The sequence below is a fragment of the Sebastes fasciatus genome, chromosome 6, assembly GCF_043250625.1.
Source record: "Sebastes fasciatus isolate fSebFas1 chromosome 6, fSebFas1.pri, whole genome shotgun sequence".
NCBI classification, from domain to species: domain Eukaryota; kingdom Metazoa; phylum Chordata; class Actinopteri; order Perciformes; family Sebastidae; genus Sebastes; species Sebastes fasciatus.
This window is the reverse complement of record NC_133800.1, coordinates 15,672,043-15,683,822: the sequence shown is the minus strand read 5'-3', so window position 1 is coordinate 15,683,822 and position 11,780 is coordinate 15,672,043. Positions and strand designations below refer to the sequence as shown.

At 39.1% G+C, this 11,780-nt stretch overlaps 2 protein-coding genes across 5 annotated transcripts; one reads left to right on the top strand and one right to left on the bottom strand.

Annotated features, from left to right (window-relative positions):
- The first annotated feature begins 212 nt into the window (after window positions 1-212).
- rsrc2 (arginine/serine-rich coiled-coil 2) lies at window positions 213-7,390 on the top strand. 2 transcript variants are annotated; one of them, XM_074637879.1, is made up of 10 exons: window positions 213-356; window positions 1,862-2,003; window positions 2,483-2,523; window positions 3,978-4,141; window positions 4,447-4,578; window positions 4,689-4,736; window positions 5,551-5,633; window positions 5,721-5,986; window positions 6,105-6,194; window positions 6,667-7,390. In XM_074637879.1, exons 1-10 carry the CDS (start codon window positions 351-353, stop codon window positions 6,850-6,852), a joined length of 1,158 nt encoding a protein of 385 aa, XP_074493980.1. In that variant the 5' UTR covers window positions 213-350; the 3' UTR covers window positions 6,853-7,390. The 2 variants fall into 2 exon arrangements, with proteins under 2 accessions (XP_074493980.1, XP_074493979.1); XM_074637878.1 differs by having other exon boundaries at window positions 4,689-4,805.
- A 439-nt stretch (window positions 7,391-7,829) lies between these two features.
- On the bottom strand, window positions 7,830-11,775 carry LOC141769129 (uncharacterized). 3 transcript variants are annotated; one of them, XM_074637881.1, is made up of 6 exons: window positions 11,700-11,766; window positions 11,172-11,213; window positions 10,875-11,074; window positions 8,992-9,121; window positions 8,757-8,890; window positions 7,830-8,663 (listed from the first exon to the last, which is right to left on the bottom strand). In XM_074637881.1, exons 3-6 carry the CDS (start codon window positions 10,992-10,994, stop codon window positions 7,914-7,916), a joined length of 1,134 nt encoding a protein of 377 aa, XP_074493982.1. In that variant the 5' UTR covers window positions 10,995-11,074; window positions 11,172-11,213; window positions 11,700-11,766; the 3' UTR covers window positions 7,830-7,913. The 3 variants fall into 3 exon arrangements, with proteins under 3 accessions (XP_074493982.1, XP_074493983.1, XP_074493981.1); XM_074637882.1 differs by lacking the exon at window positions 11,172-11,213 and having other exon boundaries at window positions 11,700-11,775; XM_074637880.1 differs by lacking the exons at window positions 11,172-11,213; window positions 11,700-11,766 and having other exon boundaries at window positions 10,875-11,138.
- Between the last annotated feature and the right edge of the window lie 5 nt (window positions 11,776-11,780).

Below are 11,780 nucleotides of genomic sequence, written 5' to 3'. Positions count from 1 at the left end.
CACTAAATGAGTGTTATAGAACATTATTTCAGTATCTTAGACAAATCAATACGATTGGAAAAATATGAGGTTGTTTGTTTTCTTTTTGTTTTTCTTTTATTTCTTTTTTTATATAGTAATTATTAGCCAGCCTGATCCACCCTCCAGACCAGCTGGTGGCGGTAATGCACCAAATCGCTGTTTGCCAACCGCCAATAAACGTCAGAGAGGAAGAAGCAGAGCTTAGCTGAGCCAGACAACGGCTGTGCTGTGTAGTAGCTAGCAGCTAGCAGCTAGACTGGTACCTCTCAGTGTTCGTCTGTAACAAGCAACCAAACAGCCGTGTTACATACACAGCGTGCTTCAGCATTATGTCGGTAAGTACCACTACATAACGATAATCTAGACACACGTGAATGCAGGAACATCCAGATAACGTGTGTAAAGGGTTATGATTATATTTAGCAATACTGTTGTTCTTAAAGATGGCGGGTAGCTTCAGTTAGCTTCAGTTAGCTTAGCCACTTAGCTGAAGCTAACAATGCTCTCCGATGTTCAGTGTGAAAGGCGAACACAGTGGGATTAGCTATTGTAGGTAGATAGCATATTGGCTAACTATCTTGTTTTGGGGTAGACTGCCCTTTCTGTAGAATCTGGGTTTGCATTTGGTCTAAAAAGCATCGTCATGACTCGGTAAAGTCCACCGGATGCCGTATTTAGAAATAACTCGGATTAATGCCACCACATTTAAACATCAGTTGCAGCTTTTTATTATTGTTAAACGCTACTACATAGTTAGTGGATTAAGGTAACGTTAGTGCTATTGATAGCCCTGTTTTTGTCTGTATGGATGTTAAAACCATTGGCCAATTTTCATTAATATTAATTTTATTCCTTACCATCTGACTGGACATCTGTTGATTTAAAGGTCCCATATTATGCTCATTTTCAGTTTCATACTTGTATTTTGTGTTTCTACTAGAACATGTTTACATGCTGTAATGTTAAAGAAAACTTTATTTTCCTCATACTGTCTGCCTGAATATGCCTTTATTTGCCCTCTGTCTGAAACGCACCGTTTCTAGTGCATTTCAATGGAATTGCAACAGAATTGCGTTGCCTGGCAACGTTTTGGGTCCATCTTTACTTCCTGTCAGCTGATGTTATTTACATACACTGCAAACAGGAAATAAACTGGGGCACATTTAGAATGTTTACGTTTAAAATTGTGTAATGGTCTAAATATTGTATATTTGTGACATCACAAATGGACAGAAATCCTAATGGCTTGTTTCGAATGCACAATTTCTGAATACGGGCTGTGTGTATTTCTCTGTATATTGAGCGCTTCGATTCTTTCACAGTATTTATAAAGCACTTAAACCTGCTTTATAATATAAAAGACATGTAAATCTTACTTTTTACAATATGGGACCTTTAAGTTAAACAAGTGGTAAAGGATGTCGCATGTATACCACAGGAGGTACAGTGAATTGAAAAAAAGTGCTGATCAACATAAGGCTCTGCATAAGACAACAAAACACAATCTTCAATAAGAAAAGAAAATTCCCATAATGCATATGAGAGATAATGCATAATCAAAGGGTTTAAAATAGTGTGTTTAAGAGGATGGGCTATATAACACTGCAGCCCATCCTTACTAAAACTGTAGGGCTGTAACAAAGCAATATTATCAGCGTATAGAAATCAATTAATTATTGCTTTGAGTAATCTTAAGCACTAGTAATTGGTATACATTTTACAACGCATTTATATTTGTATGTAAAAACCCATTTGGGATGCAGTGACATTATGAAATTAGTGTGTCTGATATGACTGATTTGCTGCTGGCGGGTCTTTATCTCATATCCATTTCTTCCAGGGAAGCGACAATGACTCGGTCGACTTGAGAACGGGCTCCCCAGTTCATCACAGAAAAAAACGCAGCATGGAGTCATCCAGGTCTCCCAGGAGCTCCAAACACCACCATTCACGGTCAAGGTCACGCTCCAGGGACCGAAAACGTTAGTATTCAGTAACAGTACCCAGACAGTGGGTACAAATGCCAGAATAATTAGGGTCATAGTATAAAATTTGTTCTCAGTATATACACTCATCAGTTGAATTTGTTGGAAGAAAACATCCACCCACTGATTTAGCCACAAAAAATAAATATATCCTAATATTTGTGAGGTGACTCAGGTCACTTTGCTAACATGTAGTTACATTACATGCGACGGTATGATAACGTATAACTACAATTACTCTTCAAAGTCTGCACTCTCATGTTCTTTTAAGAAGTGCAGATTTAATGTTTCCATAGAAAGTAAATTCCCAGAAACGGAAACTACTGCAGAAACTTGTCCACTAACTGCATGAAATACTATATACAGTAGCTTTACTGTGTGTTTGTCCAAATGTGCTCTTCTCAACCTCATTTTGTTTTACGAGTGCTGTTTTTGAAATGTATACTTGTCAGCAATCTGCTTTCTGCTGTTTCCAGGTGACAGAAAATACAGACGGAGTCGCAGCAGGAGTAAAGAGGTAACTAATAACTTAATTTCTATGACTAGAAACACATTTGATGTGATTTTGAAGTCCTTAAGTTGTATTCCTTGTTAACTTTAGGTCAAGGTGAGTATTTATTAGGTTAAATATGTTACAGTAATCAAAGTTAAGAACAAAAGAAATAGATGGAGATGGGCTAACTGACATGGAAAGGGTCCTCTCTATTTTGACATGTCTCAAAGGAAGCATTCATCCTTGGATATCTGTCATTGTTTTTAACCATATTAAATGGTGCAGAGTAGATTTTTTTTGTTAAATCCTGTGTGTAGATCACATGATAACATTTTTATAATAAATCATACTCAGCGTGCTAATGCACGAAGAGACTGAACAGAAGACCCTGCTGACATAGCAAAATAATATGTCTACTACTGGGACAGGTAACTATCTGCCATTCAAACTCCTATTTGTCTCACTTCATTCAATTTTTTAATTAACTCTTGTATCTCTTTCAGCTAGGGATGGGCATAATTAAACTAATGAATCCTTCAATTAATCCAGACAGCATCTTTCAATGGCCTATGTAATTATGCAGTTTTTCCCGTCAGACTAATTTGTCTGTGTAGAGAGTAACAACTGCTGCCCCCCTCTTTAGTGATATGCCACATCATACTAATGAAGACCCATTCCGAACTATGTTCATATGCGATAAAGATGGTGTGACTGAATTTGACATACGATGGTGCATAGGACATTAAACCTGGCAAAAAAATACATTGTAGAAATACAACATTTTAATTTCGGAAGTTTATCTGTGTTTTTCTTGTTTATTTATCACTGCGTGTTGTATGATTTGGATGACGTAAGTAAAGAAGCTGTAAAAAGTAAGTCATATGCCCATCCCTACTTTCACCTCTGTGGTTTCAAGTTCAAAGCATTTTGGTAACATGGAGGTTGTCGTTGTTGCTGAACTGACAAACCACATTTGAGTGTTTTCCGGAGAATCGGATCTGAAGGTTTAGATGTACAATATTACAAGATGTTGGAGGTTCCAATCACTCTGGTTTGGTTAAATTATGTTACATTTATTTAGCTGACACTTTTATCCAAAGTGACTCGCAATACATGCATTCAACCATGTGGGTACAAAAAGTGTAAGAATCATGCAATTCCGTCAACTTCGGTGCTACATTAAGAGACAGTAAGACAGAGAGAAAGGTTTTTATTATTTTATGGCTCAAGGTGCAGTCTGAACAGATGCATTTTACATTGAAAAAGTGTCAAATTGGTCCATATTACAGCAATGCCCACACTTGCAATCATGTTCACAGAATTACATTCTGTTTATGTTATGAAAGTGGATTTGAAATGACAAGGATTTTTTTTTTTCAACTTGTCAAATTTTATTACATACCGTCTGCCATAAGCCATGGTACTAACTCTTTTTGTTGCACTATTTTCCTGAAAGAGACAACTTCTTCTTAAAACAGGCACGAAAGAGGGACTCTGAGAAGCCATCGAAATCACACAGAAAAACAGACGAGCGGCAAGAGCCAGAGAGACTTTCAGCAGAGAATGGAGAGGAGCGATCCAGGCGCAAAGACAGGAAGCCCTCCAAGGACCGCAGCTTGTCCAGGTCACACTCACGAGAGAGGTTAGTCTGGTCAATAAACTGCATTAAGAAATATGTTCAGTGGGTCTTTTGAATTGTTTAATGAGGGTCTGTTATAGTTTCTGAATTAATAATGCTTTGGCTGGAACATTTTTGGGATAAGTGAAGCCCCACAAATAAACAAATGTATCATAATTTCTATTGAACTTCTGGTCTCATTAAATACCACTCAGCGTTTTTGATACAGAGTAGATTATCTGTTCTTAATCAAGGATAAATGTATGGTGGCACTATGATTCATGTCAGTAGTTTCTTTGAGTCATGTTGATGGATCTTGTTGTTTTCAGGCGGCCTCACAGCAAAAGTAAGGACAAACGGAGATCGCGATCACGCAGTCGGGACCGGAAGAAGAAGGCTAGGTCTCGCTCAGGTTCAAGGACCAAACACCGTCATCACAGCAAAAGTCGCAGTAAGAGCAGGTGAGCTTAATTGAAATGTCAGTATTAAGTATTTTTTAACTCTTGTCCTCCATACTTATGCCGTATGCTCATTGATTCTTTTTTTTTTTTGATTTTTTTTGTTCCACCAGGGAGCGAAAGAAAAGGAGTGAGAAAGTGCGCAGAAAGAGTCGAAGCAGGTCTGTTAATCCACCTGCCTTCCGGGGCCGAAACACAGCTATGGATGCACAAGAGGCCCTGGCCAGAAGGCAAGGCAACAGCTTACAGGGCATTTACAATATAGATGGTTGGTCGTTCTGTTCTGGCCAAATCCAAGGAATGGTAGAGATGCTCATTGCATCTGTGTAATAGCAGTTACAAAGCTTTTTTAAAAGAATATATGTATATATATATTCTACAGACATTTTCAACTTTTACTGCTCTACTAATGCCTGACATTGTAAGAAGATGATATGGCTAGCAGGTAAAGCACAGATTAGTTAGCATTAATGGAACCAAACAGAGAAATACATTTAAAACTCACCATCAGTCTCCATTCATTCCTGGAGTTATTCAGATGAAAGTTGTAGACCACTGGGTTTGGCTGTAATCTGACTTCTCATCCATGTTGCACTTGCCAGAGAGCATTGTTGTTCATAAACCCACATTGGTAGAAAAACAAGGAAACATAAAATTGTGATAGGTGGGGTGTACTGGTGGTCTAGGTATCTAAGACACTAACCATGTAATTTCAATGTCCACATTTAGTGGGTCTGGCCGGGGACCTTTGTTGCATGTTACCCCTCCTTTCTCTCCCTTCATTTCCTCTCAAATCTCTACTATCCCCTGTTAACTATATAAAGGCAAAAATGCTCAAAAAAGCACATGTAAAGTCTGGCTGATGTGATGATTCTTTTTTGCTTACAGTTCGCATCACTTTTAGGTACACAGCAGTGGGCACGGTAGGCTTTTAAACCAAATGAGTAACATGTTCTTCTCTCTTTTGCTTTCCAGGCTGGAGCGAGCCAAGAAACTACAGGAGCAGAAGGAGAAGGAAATGTTTGAGAAACAGCAGCAACAGCAGGAGATAGCTGCAGGTGAGAAGCGCTTATTGTGCCAAGTATTAAAGCCTTGAGTCAAGATTCAGTCACTTACTTATGCCGGTCTTTGTATTTTGTTTCCAGTGACTGCCCCTATCGCAGCAGTAGCTGCTGCAGCTGCAGCAGCCACCTCCAGCCCTGCCCTCAACGTGGCGGCCCTCCTGGCCTCTGGGACCCAGGTGACGCCTCAGATAGCCATGGCAGCGCAGATGGCAGCTCTTCAAGCAAAAACACTGGCAGAGACTGGTATTGCTGTACCTAGCTACTATAACCCATCCGCTGTGAACCCCATGAAGTTTGCAGAGCAGGAGAAGAAGAGGAAAATGCTATGGCAGGGAAAGAAGGAGGGGGTAAGACTGAATTTTGCTGTTATTTCTTATTCGTCCACCAGTTATTAAAAGGATATTGTGATGTACTATATTGGTATGTATTTATCATTACATGATTCTTATCACTTCTGTTTTCAAGGACAAGTCCCAGACAGCTGAGTTGTGGGAGAAGTTGAACTTTGGAAACAAGAACCAAAATGTTAAATTCCGCAAACTAATGGGTATTAAAGTAAGTACAATTGTAATTTTACTTAAAGGACCAGTGTGTAATATTTTGGGGGATCTAGTGTCGAAAATTGAATATAATATTAATAAGTATGTTTTATTTTGTATATAGTCACCTGAAAATATGAATCGTTGTTTTCGTTACCTTAGAATGAGCCGTTTGTATCTACATACGGCTTCAGGGAGCCGGCCGCCATGTTTCTACAGTAGCCCAGAACAGACAAACCAAACATTGGCTCTAGAAAGGGACATTCACGTTTACATGTTTTTGCGTCGGCCACTGTAGTTCTTCTACACACTTGGCACAGGGGAGAAGTTTAAGTTGGTTGCTATCTGCAACCTCATCACTACACTGTAGATGCCACTAGATCCTACCTGTAACCAATCGGTATTTGATACTGCTGTTAAATCTTCAGTCCACCACTTTAAGCTTTCTAACCTTCTCAGAGCTAAATTGTATTGTCTTGTCTTTACAGGGCGAGGATGAAGCCGAAGCTGCCAAACCACTAAACGATGAAGGCATTAAGACTCTTCAAAAGCAGGAGGAGATGTTTAGGAACCTTGACGTTCAGTATGAGATGGCTCGCTCTCAGACGCACACCCAGAGGGGAATGGGCCTCGGCTTCACCTCCTCATTCTCACGTGGAATGGATTCCATGTAGTGCCAAACATCGGCCGTCTTTGCTACTCATCCGATCACATAGGACCACCAATTCATCGCTAGCCCTCAAGCTTGCATGGATGTTGCTCTGAATCTGTAATTTATTTATAGATGAACATCTCACATATTGGAACATTATAATGTAAATAGCCAGATGCTGAGTTTGTCTCAGTGTTTATTAATCTGTACTGTAATCTTTTCAAAAGGATGCATCAGTTTGACTGGTTGATACTGGTTAAAATTAGATATTTGTTTGAATAATATGGTAGCTTTTTTTTTTTTTAACTTGAATATATATTGATATGTGATTGTTTGAACATAAAGTGAATATAATGTGGTTCAAGTGAACACTGTTTACATCCATTTAGCGAAAAACATCTGAAGTCAATGTTGCATTATCAGAATCCCACAGATTCATTTCTCCTGATCGGGTGGGTTGTAATATATATTGTCTTCAGGGTTGCCATGGATAAATATGTGCTGGACATGGAGGAATCACATATTTCAAATGTTCTTAAAATAAATTAGTTTTGTGTTGATAATGGTTCACCTCACTTAATTCTTATTTTATGTAACAGCTGTGGGTTATTACATTTTGGTTTAGATGAACTTGGTGCTGTTGCCAGGGCTGGGTGTTAATGATAAAAATACAATATCAAAATATTTTTTCCAAAATCAATTTATATAGCAATATAACAAAGGCAAAATCAAATGAATCAAGTTGATGTCAAGTTAAATGAACTGTGTGTTTAAGAACTGTCCATTACAAAGAAAGAAAGGAGAAAGAAAATGTTGCTTGTTTTGCTTGGAATCATTCATACTTTTCTAAAACAACAAAAATGATGTCATGGTATTCGGATTCCACTGAAAGTCATCAAACAATACTGAATTGTCACCCAGCTCTAGTTGTTACCAAAACTGATAATAGTATGTGCAGCAAAAACTAGTCTGCCCAAAGCAAGAAAGGACAACTTCACATACAAATATACAAGCATTTTAATACTGGAAATTATTTAGTTAAATTGCCGGTATTTGTGTTGACGCCTAAATGGAAATCCACTCCTATTTACATATAAGACTGGAGTACAGGACATGAGCCACACCAGTGATGAGGTTGTGGTTGGCAAACTCTAGGATGAGGAGCAGGATTGGGTACTCACTGTGTCTCTTCTCCACAGTGGACTCCTCACTTAAGCCCATCCAATGCAGCAGCAGTGTTTGCATGGCTTCTGGGAACAGCTCTGTGGCCAGCTCCTCAGCAGGTGGCAAGTCACTAATTTGTTCAATATGCTGAACTTTAAAGCCCTCCACTTTCTGGCTGATGCTGCTGTTGGCCGCATGAAACTGTTGGCCTAGCCAACGTCCTATACCACAAAGCAGGGAGCTTGAATACACACAGCCCCAGTCTTTGGCCTTTAGCAGGGTTAACACAGTTTCTGTCACATCCTTTTCTTCTAGATTCCCATTTATATACCGATCAATGTTCTCCAAAAGCAGCAAGACGGTCTCCAGCTGTTCTGTGCTTTGAGTCTCAGAGGAGAGTTTGTCATCCAAGCTGTGCAACTTCTGTCTCACTGAGGATACCACTTGTCGGCTTTGCTCAGTTTGCAAGCTCTGCTTGGGAAAAGAGCAATAGTCGTGATCTGCTGATGCATCACCTGTGTCACTGCCAACCTGGCAAAGCTGAGGTTGTGACATTTCCTTCCTTGAATCTGTATCCTGTAGGCTGCTGGATGGCGCAAAGTCGAGCTGCACACTGAGGCGGTAACTAATTTTCAGAGGGCTGTCATTTATCTGCGATTTCCAAACATCCTACAAAGGAAAGACAGTAATATATCAAAACAAAAGCTATATTGGGGTATATATAAAACAAATATATAACACATAATGTTAAGTGTGCTGCACCTGGAAGTTCTCTAACACAGCAAGCTGCTCTTGCTTACTGTACATCTCAAAGGCTACTCGAAACAGACCTTGGACGCTGTAGAACCAGAGGCCGTTATTTGAAGTAGGTACCTTCAACCCATGGAACCTGAATGCTGCAACAGGAAGATAACATTGTCAAGTGTTAGTGTGTGTGTATTGATGTAAGCCAAGCCCTTGTTATATCTTTATGATACCATTTTATCACGCATTTTACCTGAGGAAAAATTTATCTTTGTTGCGAATCCCTTCTTGGCAAACTTGGCGTGGTATCTGGGATGGTTCTCTGTGCGGATGTCCGTGTTGGAGAGGAGATCAGCTCCTAAATAGAGAGGAACCACTGGACTCTGAAACAGATACAGAGATGATTCACATGAACCCACCTCCGTATTTTGTCTTCCATTAAACCTGCTGTGGGCAGAATGTTTTTGGCATCATTGGGCAAAAATTCCATAATAACCTTTCAGCATTCATTTCAGAGAGAGCGTTCCTACTGGCTGTGCTCCGGCTGTTGGGCGGTGCTTGCACTGCGTATTTCCTCAACTGATCTCAACATGGCTGCCGGGTCACAAACTTTAGCATTTTACAGCTAAACAGTACAGTACAAGATGTTTCTGAAAACATTTGAGGCGGGAAATAGGCATTACAGTAACAGAATATTGATTGATTCATATATGATCAGCGCTGCTTTTGATCGTAGTTCGCGAGCGATTGACACCTGGCTCTCATAGACGACAGTTGGACAGCAGACTCCAGCTCGGCTCTGATTGGCTGTTTTCATCCAGTATGTGAAATCTTGCAGATGTCATTAGGAGCACCGGAGGACACAGAGGCACGATAATTTTACTGTCAGGATATAGTGTCCTTATCGTCTTATAAAAAAAACTTTTTTTTAATCATATTTGCTCCATTTCTACCCACTGCAGCTATAAGATCGTCGTCGTTTTTTAGGCATTATAGTTGATGAAAAATTAAACTGGAAAAAACATACATTTTATTTGTAATAAAACTGTGAAGTCACTAGGAATCATCAGCAAACTAAGAAGTTTCATAAATGTTTCTTGTTTATTAACCTTATATTGTTCCATGATTTATCCCTATTTGATTTATGGTAATATTGTTTGGGCAGATACATACCGCTCCAATCTTCATAAGCTTTATTTGTTGCAAAAACGATTTGTAAGATTGGCAACTTTGTCAAACTCTAAGGAGGTTTCTGCTCCACTGTTCAGGAAACTGAATATTCTTTCAGTTTATGACATAAATATTCATCAGATATGTGTGTTTATATATAAATACATGTTCTTGCCTTCTTCTTTACCATCATCGTTTAGCAACTTCTTTAAATCTAATTCTCAAATTCATTCACGTAATACTAGACAGGTTAATCATCTTCACCTGCCTTTTTACAAAACAAAACATGGCCAGTACTCCCTCAGATATCGTGGTGTACAAATATGGAACACCAAAATACACGTTATCAAGAGCTCGTTCCTTTTTTGTTATTGTTGTTTTTTTTTCTCCTGGGGTTGGTGGGAGGTCCTTTGTATAAGCCTGTGGCTTCTTGACCTCTCCTGACACATTTCTTTTTTCTTTTTTTTTTCATTGCCTGGATTTTGTGCAGTTTTATATATGTGAAAATAAATAAATAAAGATAAGGACATACATTTGAAAATGGACAGATTTTGTATTTAAAAGTAAGCTCTAGCTAAGTTACTGTATGTGTAAATAGAAGATGATAAGATAAGATCAGATATTCCTTTATTAGTCCCGCAGTATGGAAATTTGCAGTGTACAGCAGCAAAGGGGATAGTGCAAAAAAAACAAGATGCATCAGCTAACACAGTAATAAAAAAGAGCTAAACAAAGTGTAACAAAATATGAACCATTTAAATAGAAGGAAGTATAAAAATAGGAGCAGTATATTCAGTATTGACAATAAACAGACTATTAACAAAATAATGGCTGATAGCACCCCCTAGCTGCTAGAGGGTGAAACAAGGGCTTATGGGAAATATGATTACAAAAACAAATCTACAATTTTTGTCAAGCTTTTAAGAGCAATATACCTTTGAACCTGCAGTGATACCTAACACTCACCTTGTTGGGACACTCTGTCAGCCTGAATGAAGTTAGATCCACCAGGTGAATAAAGCGGATCTTCAGTGAGCCCCCGTCACAATGCGGTAAAGTTAAGTGGATAGTTGAGCAACTTGACATTGCTGGAAGCAAAATGAAGCTTCTCAGTCAGTCACAGTTGAGTCTTGTCCCGTAGAAACACTGAATGTTTTAGCAGAAAGCTGTAAACAAAAGTAAAGAAGTCAAATGTGCTGCAGCAGACCAAACTGACTGAACGAGTAGTGAGACCATTCAGGTGATGAAAAACAAGGATCATACCATCAGGCAGGGAGGGGCGGGGGTGCGTGGCGCGCTGACGGTCTACAGTTACAGAGCAGGAGGGAGAGGAGGAGAGAAAGAGAGAGAGAGGAGTGCGGTGCGCGAATAGCAGACAAGATGAATGACAGCATGTAGAAATTATGATATTCTGGAAATTATAAGGTTTAGTATAATTATATTGAATAATTTAAGTGATATATGTGCACACATACTAATCATAGGTCAAAAAGGCTAAAGATAAATTTGGCTGAATTATAAAAGGCAGAAGTGGTAAACATTAAGAGCCGTTTGGGAGCCGAAAGAGCCGGATCTTCTTGGTGAGCTGAGCTAAATGATCTGACTCACTAAAAAGAGCCGGAATTCCCATCACTATAAACGAGACATGAACGATGAGTATTTAAACCCTCAACGCTGTTTTACGGAGTCTTACGAAACCAAAGAAGACGCTATTAATAAGCTTGGTCTTGGTTTAGCTGCAACCCACAGCTTTACACATATGTTAGAAAACGTGTAATGTGTGTGTGTTACCTTATCCCTTGTTTAATTTGTTGTAATCCGATAAGAAGCGCTTAACCTGTAATACAATGCTGTGGGCTAAAAAACCGTATT

Bases quoted from the DNA above. Each gene is read 5' to 3' on its own strand.
- LOC141769129 (XM_074637882.1), bottom strand. From the start codon at position 10,994: ATGTCAAGTTGCTCAACTATCCACTTAACTTTACCGCATTGTGACGGG. The intron at 8,891-8,991 runs GTAAAATGCGTG...TTCCTGTTGCAG, and splicing joins AAAGATAAATTTTTCCTCAG to CATTCAGGTTCCATGGGTTG. The intron at 8,664-8,756 runs GTGCAGCACACT...TTTCCTTTGTAG, and splicing joins CTGTGTTAGAGAACTTCCAG to GATGTTTGGAAATCGCAGAT.
- rsrc2 (XM_074637878.1), top strand. The intron at 5,634-5,720 runs GTGAGAAGCGCT...TTTTGTTTCCAG, and splicing joins ACAGCAGGAGATAGCTGCAG to TGACTGCCCCTATCGCAGCA. The intron at 5,987-6,104 runs GTAAGACTGAAT...TCTGTTTTCAAG, and splicing joins GGCAGGGAAAGAAGGAGGGG to GACAAGTCCCAGACAGCTGA.